General features: G+C 37.1%; 1 protein-coding gene across 1 annotated transcript; it reads right to left on the bottom strand.

Annotated features, from left to right (window-relative positions):
* Positions 1-1,575: 1,575 nt before the first annotated feature.
* LOC107593079 (keratin, type I cytoskeletal 20-like) lies at positions 1,576-11,812 on the bottom strand. Its single transcript, XM_016282662.1, has 9 exons — positions 11,787-11,812; positions 11,475-11,716; positions 7,100-7,182; positions 5,834-5,987; positions 4,727-4,975; positions 3,697-3,801; positions 2,228-2,448; positions 1,837-1,982; positions 1,576-1,682 (listed from the first exon to the last, which is right to left on the bottom strand). The coding sequence occupies exons 2-9, from the start codon at positions 11,670-11,672 to the stop codon at positions 1,576-1,578; spliced, it is 1,263 nt and encodes a 420-aa protein (XP_016138148.1). The 5' UTR covers positions 11,673-11,716; positions 11,787-11,812.
* Positions 11,813-12,059: the final 247 nt, after the last annotated feature.

Below are 12,059 nucleotides of genomic sequence, written 5' to 3'. Positions count from 1 at the left end.
GATCAGTTAGTACACTGTAAGAACAATGGAAAATCTTTCAGGACATTATCCATTATCCATCATCCTTTGTAACCCTGTAACCCGAAAACACAATGCGTAATTTAAAATGCAGGTAAAAAAAACATTATGGAAAATTCTTTCATATTAACAGTAGATCGTGCCTTATTTTTACAGACGTTTCTTAGAGTGTAGCATACTAACTAACTACTAATACACTGCTTAAAGCATAATTGTTGAGAATGTGTAGAGTTTAGTAGCTACTAAAAAAACTTAAATTGTAATCATTTAAAAATGTGTAAGTTTTCAATAATTCAATGTATTTAAAAATACAGTTATTTATATTTTAATATTATATCATGCATATTATTTTAAAAACAAATCTAAATTAGCATATCTAAAATATATTTTTTGCTGAGGTTTGATGATGTGACAATTTTGCGTCGTGATTACGCAATGACGTCATTGAGCAATGACATCACAACGTCATTTAGCAACAAATCGACCTTCCTTTAGCAACTTTCTCTGAAAATTAGTTTGCAATACTGTATATCAGTGAGCGCGGAGTGGAGCGGGAGCGGAAAATGGTGAACCTGGAGCTGAGCGGAGTGATTATTGAATGCTTGGAGCGCGGAGGGAAAATTGCCACTCCACTCTGCTCACATACTCTGGTTCAGAATGGGCTTGTGATTCATATTAACTTACAGTTCGATCTTCGTGTAACATTAATCACCCACATGTGAGCTCCTATAATACATGCACATTTAAAAACTGCTCTGTTAAAGGGTTAGTTCACCCAAAAATGAAAATTAGCTTGTGTTTTACTTACCCTCGAAGCATCTTAGGTGTATGACTTTCTTCTTTCAGAAGAATCCAGTCGGAGTTAAAAATTAAAAATTGTCCTGGCTCTTCCAAGCTCTATCATTGCAGTCAGCGGGTGTTGCAGTTGAACAGTCCACAACTCGTCAAATAAAGCTCGCGCTTTCATAATAAACGTGCCACATACGGCTCCAGGTAAGTAAAACACAAGCTAATTTTCATTTTTGGGTGAACTTTAAGCTTTGGCCTTGCATTTCTCAACATTTTTCTATAACTGAACAAGAGAACCTCACAGAACTCGGGTTGTGGGCATTATTAACAAAGAAAACATAAAAAAACAATGCTAGTCTGCTTATTTTAATGATTGTGCAACATAATTAGTTTTGTACACCATTATCTGTATGAAACCTGTATGAGTAAATTCACTTCCATGTCATTTTTGTTCTGTTACAATCTATTCCAGGCTTAACTGGGACGCTAGTTTTGTGTGTGCTAGTTTTCAAGGCACTGAGGTCTATATAATGAAATGTCTTTGGACAGCTTTGCTCATAACCGAAATAGCTAATCTGGAAATAATAATAATAGCTTTATTAGCACCTGTCATACAGTGTATAAGCCAAATCACTCGATTTAAAAGTTCCATCACAATTTTATTGCCTGTGAAGCCACATGCAAGATCAAACACGTCAAGATCTTTGTCTTTAAGGTGTGAAGTGCTTATGGTTCTTCATTGCAGCTTGAAAATAAATCTATGTAAACTCACTCCACATTTCCGTGACCCTCAGCACTCTCCCTCACTACATTTCCTTCCAGAATCTCTTGAGTCTTCACAGTACAGATCTCCCCATCTTTGTTTATGACTGGTTCTGGATGAGAAACACACACACAACATCTCTCAGCCTCGCAGTTGTATAATGAACCAGTTGTTGAGAATGACTCTGGAAATCTGAAACAAGATGCATTCCAGGGCCTGTTTTATGTTGGACAATGAGTTTGAGGGTGTTTTGACATCATCCTCACTTATGCTTATTTTTGGAGTCATCTCAGTGAAGAACGGCTCAGCGATATCCTCGTCACATCCGTTGGGCAGGCCGTTCTGCTCTGGAGCAGGAACTGAGCCCTTCCATGGCTTCAGCTTTAGAGGCCGACCATCTGAGTTCAGAAACCTGTGGTTCAGGAGTGAAAGAAGAAGCAGTTTTGATTCAAGACCACACTCGACTTTATTGGTGCCTTAGAAACCTCTTTGGGTTGATTGACTTTTTATAACATCAAGGGCACAATTCCAAAAACCCTGTCAAAATTCCAGTGTATTACATTGGAGTTGCATGAAAGACATCATACAAGTTTGAGCATGTGCTAACGGTTTTATTGCATAAACGAATACAGCTCAGCAAATCTATCTCTCCCTTACCTGCCCTCCTCATGTTCCAGGAGTTTCCTATAGGTTGTGATCTCTCTCTCCAGCCTCATCTTGGTGTTGAGGAGCTGGGTATGGTTCTGTTTCTGCACTTCCAGACCGTCCCGCACAGTTTCTAGCTCAGACTCCAGACTCCTGACAGACTGGGACAGATCCTTGAGCTGCACAGAGTACTGGAGCTGAGTGTGGTGTAGAGAGCTATGGAAACTCCTCTCCTGGTGGGATAAAACAGAATAGTTATTTATTACCAATATCTACACCCCTTTTACCAGCCTACACCCCGAGACACTGGGATAGGCTCCGGTATCCCCATGTCTCTTTGTAGGACAATCTGCTTGGAGAATGGCTTAATGAATGGATGGATCTTCAGGGTTGGTGGAATGGAATAGGGTGGTCGGACATTGTGAACAGTGACCAAAATATCACAGGGTCAAGCAACAGAAGCAAGGCATCTCCCATTTAAGTTAAGTCACTTTAGTGCCAGTGCCACTTCATCCATACAATGCCATCATGTTTTACAGGGTCAGTCCGCCTGGACCAGCTGGGATTAGATGCCTTGCTCAAGGGCACAATGATGATGGCTCATAAATTGCATCTTGCATTGTTTGATCCACTAATCTTTCTGTTATTGTCAATCCCCCTGAAGGAACCTGGAGTTGAAAACCGTGGCACAATGGTGATGACTCAAGGATCTTACATTGCAGAGATCAAAGCAACAATATTCCAGAAACTGAAAATAAACTTCCGGTTAAATCTGAGATTAAGAGGTTGGCTCAAGGGCACAATAGTAGTGGCATATGGATCATGCCTTGTGGGGCATCAAACTAGCAACCTTCTGATTAAAAGCCTTGAGTTTTAACCACGACACCACCACTGTAATGTATCTTGATCAAGGACACAGTGGTCACTGGAAATCCCAATAATTCTACTGTTCATGAACTGTGGATCAAGTGGTAGAAGATGGCTCTACCAACACTAGGGACATGGATTAAATTCCCAGGGCTCAACTTGTATAACATGGCACCTTCAATGGGGTTTCTAACCAAAATATTTAACAACAAAACTAGTATTCAGTAACAATTTGTGGTTATCCGCAGTATTTGATTTATAAATTATGAGGTCACAGAACAAGGAGTGATGACAAATCTGGCAGGGATCTGTCGTACATTTCCTGGAGGCGAAGTGTTGGTATATGTTTAACACTTAATCTACATGGCAAACAAGTTATTTAATTCACAAAAATGGAGGTTGAATCAGATTCTGGAAGTGCCGGTTTCAGATCTGGCTTGTTCTGGCAGGAATTAAGGTGTGCATATGCGTTATGCATCAGTAAGTGATATTCTAATTTGTGTATTGTGCATTAAGGTGAAATGGGTTCAGGAGTGTGTGTGTGTTTAGGTGTGTCTACATGTTCCTGAATTGGAGTGTGTGTATCTGGGTGTGTCTGTGGGAATCGAACGCACCAAGGCGTGTAGAGATTCAATTTCCACCTGTAGACGGTGCCATCTCTTTCGGGCCTCTGTGAGCTCGGCTCGTGCCTCTTTCAGGGCCTCGTCACCTGCTCTCACCTACACAAAAAACATAACACATGCAGTGTGTACATAAGAATGCCCCAGAGTACGATAAATCTTAATACAGTTTTGAGCCTTTTTCATATTGCTTAGGTAAAATTACTTTAATGCATAGCCTCTCTGGCATATTGTTTTAATTATCCATGACTTACATCCCACAATAAAATTATGTGCTAAACGGAACGTCAGTTAGCACTGGTAACTCAATAGATCACATTAAAGAAAACTGAATTGATGCTCTTGTGGTCTGAGATGTACATCACAGTCTAGGAATCACTTTAGTCTCAATCTGATAAGAATGACTGCTCAGTTCCAAAGAAATGGAAAATTATATGTATGATTTCCAACTAGCTTGTTCCAAAAACAACATATAGTCTTATTCAATCTGAAAAAAAACAACAACATGTTTTTGGACATGGTGCCATCGTACTGCCAGGTTTTTGAAAGGTTTCATGTTAATACCGTGTTTTTGGACGTTTCAGGAGATGATGTACAATGGTAAAACCATGTTCAGTGGTACCAGAATGTTTTTTGGACACCTACCAAGCACCTTGGAGCACAATTGTATTGAAACCCTCAATTTACCATTGTACCAACACAGTAGGTATTTATAAAGACAAGCTGCAGTGTGTTGTTGTTTTTCAAGGAGAGTTACGAGGCCGATGGCCCATGCTTTTGTGCGAGGGCATAAATTCTGCTCAAGCACACTGGAAGACAAATAAACAATCACCTACTAATGAAAACAGAAAAAAGACAATGGTTATGCTCAACAGGACTGACATCCCTCATTCGGTTTAGAATAATAATGGTTGCTTAGCAGTCTTTTCACTCACGCACACACACACTACGACCGCTCTGCAGTGCCCTGGCCAGCAGACCATAGAGAGTGTTTGAAGGAGAGACAGAGAGCGAATACTCGTACCTGTGACAGAAATGCAGCTGTGGGGCTGGTTGCATCCTTTTGGGGCCTTCTCTGTGAAACGGGACCAGAGCCTGGGGCTGGATTTGGTGGTGTGGCTGAGTCAGGGCTGCTCTGGGCTGGGCTGGAGTGGTCGCACTGGGTGCTGGTCCGGGAGAGATCCATTCCTCTGCCATCCTCTCCTGCAGCAACCTGCACTAGTACTCTATCACACTCCTCTACTGCTCGCCGCTGGTGCTGATCCAGCTCTCTCTGTCAGCCAACGAGAGAGAGAGAGAGGGGGGTGGAAAACAAGAGGGAGGAAGAGGAGAATTTAAAAGGGCTCCTCTCATGAGGAATTAAAATTTTGGGATATAAGAGTTCTTCCTGGCAAAAACTTCTCATTCTGACATCTACAACCCAAAATAATTGGTCTGTCCTTTCATTGACTATTTGGCCTGTCCAGTCAGGGTGAGGTTATATAAACAGGATAGATATTGATAATCATAAAGATCCGTTTACAGCAATAATTTATAATCTAAACTTCATTCATTCTTATGGAGCTACTTATATTGGGGTGAAACTTTATTACAGACAGATCAAAGTGTGAGAACCAATATCAACTTATCAAAATTCAATCGATACAATTTGAAGTCTTTTTTTTTCTGTTTAACTTTTGGTTTAGTATATACAGTATATTTTGTGTTGGGTGGCAACAGGCGCTTTTGGTCACATTTGTAACAAAATTCAGAGTATTGGTTGCGTTAAAGCTATATGTTTGCTATTTGCATAGATAATAATTGTGCACAAATAAAAAGGACACAAGAAGTCCAAATAAATTGTATTATTGGCAAAATCAATAAACAAAATATTGTCTTCTATAATTAAAGGTTGTGTAAGTTCAGATCCAACATTCCCTACACACAAACACACCCTTTCCACGAGGCTAACCGCAACTTGGCATTAAGACATTAGGGAACATATTTAACAAGTGTTTTTACTAAAGACAGACGTAAAGGCTTCTCTCATCAAACGCTTAATATGACTGAGAGAACATCACACACACAGTGACACAAAATTGCACAATTAGACACAATCACTAATTAACATTTAACCAAACAGTGTCTCCACCTCATGTTCCTCCACGATTAGCTGTAACTCATTTTGGTATTCATAAAGCTGTTTTTCCAGGAGAGTGTTGGATGTTTCCACGTCTATTTTCTTTATCTTCATCTGTGACACCTCCTGCTCCTTTAGGAGACGGAGTTTCTTCTCGGTTTCACACCTACACACACATACGCATACTTAGGTATCTAAATGAAAGGCACACAATGGACTACAATTGGTTTTATATAAAGCTATTCTAAAACGAAAATCCATTTAAAACGTTATTCACAGATGTATTTATGAACCAACTTTCCGCTTGAAAAGGAATGACAAATAAATACTAATAATAATCATAAATATAAAAATGAAAAAAAAAGCTGTCTTTCAGGGTCCAAGGTCATCAAAGGTCATTAAAGTAATGTTAATCTTTTCAAAACAGAATCAATTTTACAGTATATTTTACTTATATTTCAATTAACATTTTTTATTATTCATTTATATTTAATTAAATTCAATCATTAAATTGCCATTTCTTACAAACCCCCAAAAGAAAGACCCCTGCTGAAGAAACACCACCTTAAATATATTCTGCATTAAATACAGGTTCAGTTCTACTGATTCCAAAAAAAGAAAAAAAACGGATTCTTAATTCAGTTTATAAAAACATATGCTGACAGAAACACACATACAATGAAAGCATACAAGGCAAACATTAACATCATTTTGTCAAAACATTTTTTTTAACTTAAAAATGAGTTGTAATTATTTTCTGTGGTAATTAAGTAAGTCTATTTAACCCAATTTCACATTTAAACATATACTCTCAGTGCACACCCACTGTTATGATAAAAATGCAATAAACCAATCATATTGAACCAACAAGGCACTGACTTTCTAGGAAAATTAGACTTTTATAATCTGAGAACGTTCCACTTTATGTAATAGAGGATTATGTGTCAAATTTGTTTATTTATTTAGCTTAATTCATTATCAAGCATTCACTGGCATTTCCAGGCACTTGCTGTTTCCCACCACAAGAGGGCAATCAGATGTTTAAATCACAATATTTTGTTCTTTTGAAGTGGAATATTCCTTTGGCATGCATGGAATGCAGAATGTATTATGAAAACTGTCCACAGTATGCAAATTTTCTGACCTGTTACATTTGGACAAATTACAGAACACAGTGGGTTGAGTAGTGTATGTGTGTGTGTATATATATATAATGTCATTAAGTAAAATAAATAAATAAACATATTTCATATTTCTTGTTTACTGAAAGTTTCTAACCTGGTCTTTAAATGTGCTGCCCTGAGTTTCACTGCATCGGATTGTAACAAAACTTCTGCATTTTCCATTATGATTATCCTAACCTGCCAAGACAAACATAAGAAAATGAGAATTAGCAGAAAAAAAGACATAATCAAGATAAAGAACGTTATAATTGCCCGTGGGTAGAAATTACTTTCTTGAACAAATGAATCAAAATTATGAAAGAAAGAAAAAAACGTATTAGGAATGTACACGGCTCGTTGAAGATAAACGGCTGTCAACACCCATCTAATCATGGGAACGAAAAATAATTTCTGAATTCTCAGTGTGAAAGATCAGGGTGTATGTAGGTATGCATCAACATGCTGTTTTTCTGGCTGTCTACTTTATGCAAATACCACCACTAAAGGAAGTTATGAAGACTTAAATGGTGCCAGGATTTTTCACTTAATGTCTGTTGTGCACATTGCTCAATGCATTGATTGTATCTGAACAGATTAATTGATTTCCCTCCAGAGCACATAAAATAGCTAGCTATCTGTCACATAAAACAACACAAGTGGGCTTTAAACTGTTATCTGCATTTTTGCAAGTCTTTAAGCAGGCTACTATTACGTTAGGGTCAAAGATCAAGCCAGATGTGAAAGCCAATCCTGAGGAACTAAAAGGATTAACAATCTTTTACAAGGTCAGTGTGGCCACAGGCGCCGGAACAGTTTTAGGAAGTACAGGTGTTAAGCGTCTGGTTAACAGTCCTCTGGAAATCAATTGAAATAAACCTGTTAGTCCCATAGAATTCAATTCACCAACCATGGTCCATTATTACATGCTGCACAGTTTACATGCTGTATACTGCAAAAATAGGATGTGCAGTATGATGGTATGGGATTTTGAACATATCCTTAGTCTTAAATACATAGTGTGCCATCTAATTATTGTATGCATATTGTACCCAGAATACTGTACTTAGTGCATACTGCAAAATAATATTAATGAGTATGCAAAATAACATGCAAAAAAGTAGTATGCCATAGTTAACAAATCATTCATCTTAAATATAGAATGTTATGTAATTATTGTAAGCGGCACTGTAGACAATACTGTATACTTCAAAAATAGTATGGCATTCTGAACACATCTTTAGTCTCAAATATAGCATGTCATCTAATGACTGCATGCATATTGTACCTAGTATACTGTACATAGTGCATATTTCAAAATAGTATGAGTATGCAAAATAGTATGCAAAAAGAGTAGTATGCCATAAAGAACAAATAATTGATTCCTGAATATAGAATATGTTATTATTGCATGCCGTACATACTGTATACTGCAAAAATAGTATGAGCATTATGGTATTCTGAACACACACACACACACACACACATATATATATATATAGTATATATATATTTATATATAGCACACATTCAGAATATTGGCATTAATCTACACAGTTGCATAAATGAGTATGAGTAGTACAGTAATATGGTACTATGAACAAATCCTTAGACTCAGATATACAGTATGTCATCAATTGTATGCATACGGAATATTGACACACTCTACACAGTTAACATACTGCACAGATTATGAATAGTACACTATCATGGCATTCTGAACACTTAAATATATAGCATGTCATCTAATTACAAACCAACAGCCTAAAACCTGGTCTTTGTCTTTGTTCAAAATAGCATATTAGCATACTATCCATACTATTTCAGCAGAATTTAGTATGCATACTGTGCACAGTATGTGATTTTTATGTGACTATACTCAGATGACCTACTGAATATGTCAAAATGTGCAGTATATAACCAGAACTCCACAGGGTTTGTATATCCCCCAGTGCATTGCACTGGCCTTTAAATAGTACCCATAATTCCTCTAGGTTGTTGACTTGATTAGACATTTTACAAAAACTTGGATTAAAAATGCTAAAAAGTCATATTGAATTTGTGCTTGAAACATTCATTTTTGCATAACATGTATGTTTGCATACTAATTTTTAAACAGAATGCAGTTGCAGTCAGCAGTATGCTAGTATTCTGTTCTAAATGAAGCGTTTATCAACAGAACGACCTTCTAAAGGTTGGTAGACGGTTGAGTTTCTCTCAGAGCACAATATTAGCTTAGCACATTTTGACTGGCAGGCTGCCATTTTGATGATTCATGTGCCATTGTGACAGCATTATATACAGTTAATCATTGTCATTGTCACTGTAAGTCACTCTCATATATAATGTATTTTAAGGGGATAAAATGAATTAGTAACGTTAATAGTGAATGCTTATGTGTTTGTACAGCTAATGCTAATGCAAACTACTAGTCACAAAGACTATGACAAAGACAGGTCATATTGTGCTTTGGTTTTAGGCAATATTCAGAATGGAATACTACCATGGTGTATACAGCAAGATGTGCTAAAAATAGTATGCAAAGATAAACATGCTAATTTGCATGCTACATTGCTGTAAAATACAATTTTTCATCTCACTATCAATGTACTGCATGCTACAAAAAAGGCATGAGTAAAGTGGTAATATGCCATTCATATTTTTAGTATCAAACATAAATATTATAACATATTTTTAGTATCAAACATTTTTGCCATCTAATTATCGTATGCATACAGAATATTGCACAGAATATTGCACAGTTAACATACTGCATAATGTATAATTATTATGAGTAATACAGAAGTATGCCATTATGTCATCTGATTACTGCATCCATATATAGTAAAATACAGGCATTGTGAACCCAGTATACAGTACACAATGCATACTGCAAAAATAGAATGCTTAGTATGCCATTACAAACATATCCTTACTCTTCAATATACTGTCATGTAATTATTACATGCTACACAGTATACATACTGTATACTGCAAAACTAGTATTAGTATGTTAGTATGCCATTCCAAATAAATTCTTAGTGTCGAAAATAGAATGCCATCTAAATATTGACTGAATAACATTCAGTTAACATACTTCATAAATAGAATGAGTAGTAAAGAACAGTATACTCTGCATGCTGCAAAAGAATATTGGAAACAGTTTCCAGAGTAGTATGCAAAAAGAATAGTATGCCATAATGAATATATTCTTAATCTTGGATACTGCAATTGCAATTGTTACATGTTGCACAATATACCTACTGTATAAAGCAAAACTAGTATGGTAGTATGCCATTCCAATAATATTCTTAGTGTCAAATATAATATGTCACCTAATTATTGACTAAACACAGAATATTCAGTTTACATACTGCATAAATAGTTTGAGTAGTACATAATAGTATACTTTGCATACTGCAAAAGAGTATTAAAAATAGTATGGAACATAATAGTATGCCATAACGAATACATTCTAAATCTTGAATATAGAATGAATATAGACTTAATACATGCTGACTTATTAGTATGCATACTACATTCTAAAAATAGTATGAGCAGTATTGTAGTATGCCATTCCAAATATTCTTAGTATCATATATTGTTATAATTATAAAAATAATTATTGACCGAAACAGAAAATTCTAAGTTATCATTATGCATACTGCATAAATAGTATGAGTAGTACAGAACAGGATTTGCATAATGCAAAAGAATATTGAAAATAGTATGCAAAAAGAACAGTATGCCATAATGAACATTCTTAAATATATAATGTCATTCATGCTGCACAATATGCATACTGTATACTAAAAATAGTATGAGCAATATGGTAGTATGCCATTCCAAATATTCTTAGTATCATATATAGTATGCATCTAATTATTGAGTCAAACAGAATAGTCACACTGCATATTACATCAACAGTTTAAGGGGTACAGTACGGGATTCTGTACGTACTGCAAAAGAGTATTGAAAACAGTATGCAAACAGTATAGTATGCCATAATGTGCATATTCTCAATCTTGAATAATATAGAATGTAATGCAATCATTACATGCTGCATAGCATGCATACTGCAAAACAGTATGTGTAGAATGATAGTATACTATTCCAAACACATTCTTACTATCAAATACAGTAGTTACATAAATTTAACAAAGATTTAGGGCCCAGCCAACTCCTAGGGACCATCGGAATTGTTCATTTTTGATGCCTCTTATCTAAGATACCTGATTTAACTCATTATCTGAAGCTCCATATCCTGATTTTGGTGTGTCGAAATACTGAAACACCCAAAATGTGCAGTGGGGCCCCCAGGGGCCGAATTGAGAAACACTACAGAAAATTATGCTTAATTAGGCTCATTACCCCAGAGCCAGTCTGAGGGGTTTTCAGGGTCACATGAAAAGCACCTCAGGATATCAAATGTAACGAGCCAGGCAAGATGCAGATAACAGGGCAGATAATGAGCGCGAACGTCACCGACCCACCTGAGCTCGCAGTTCCTGTGTCAGCGCCTCCTTGTTGCTCCAGTCCCAACATGGAACAACGTTCCTCAATCTCCACTCTGCAATCTGCTCCTCCAGTTCACGATTGGTCCATTCCAACTGATTCACGTGCTCCAGGAACCCCTTCAGCCTTTCATTCAGGCCCCTCAGGGCAAATTTCGGCTCTTTGAGTCCCTCCATGGGGCCAGATGAAACTAAATGAACCAGAGCACGTCCTGCCACACCTAAGACAACCGGGTGTTTACAGAGTAAAGATTTTGCTTGAATACAACCATCGACGTGGCTTCTACGTACAGGGATGAAGCCTTTCCCCGGCCCTTGGGGTACTGTGGGAGTGGAACAAGAGCGAGGGGCCCACCAGGGTCCTGCCGGCCTCGTGTGGAGGTGAAGAGCAAGAGGCCACAATATGTGTCACGGGTTTTGCTGGTGCTTTTGTGAACACTGATCCTGGATTTGTGACAATTCACACACACACACACACACACACACACACACACACAGACACACACACACACGGCACAGGTCAAAGTCCATTTATGTTTTACTGTTGTAAAGGTACAGTTTTGC

This window comes from Sinocyclocheilus grahami, unplaced genomic scaffold (assembly GCF_001515645.1).
Source record: "Sinocyclocheilus grahami isolate Dianchi unplaced genomic scaffold, SAMN03320097.WGS_v1.1 scaffold163.1, whole genome shotgun sequence".
In the NCBI taxonomy this organism is placed as follows: domain Eukaryota; kingdom Metazoa; phylum Chordata; class Actinopteri; order Cypriniformes; family Cyprinidae; genus Sinocyclocheilus; species Sinocyclocheilus grahami.
The sequence above is the reverse complement of the archived record's forward strand: the minus strand, read 5'-3'. Positions and strand labels throughout refer to the sequence as shown.

Excerpts from the sequence above, each read along its gene's own strand:
- LOC107593079 (XM_016282662.1), bottom strand. The coding sequence starts at position 11,672 with ATGGAGGGACTCAAAGAGCCGAAATTTGCCCTGAGGGGCCTGAATGAA. Across the intron at positions 4,976-5,833 it reads TAATCGTGGAGGAACATGAG|AGAGAGCTGGATCAGCACCA; the intron begins GTGGAGACACTG and ends GTTGGCTGACAG. Across the intron at positions 2,449-3,696 it reads TTGAATCTCTACACGCCTTG|GAGAGGAGTTTCCATAGCTC; the intron begins GTGCGTTCGATT and ends TTATCCCACCAG.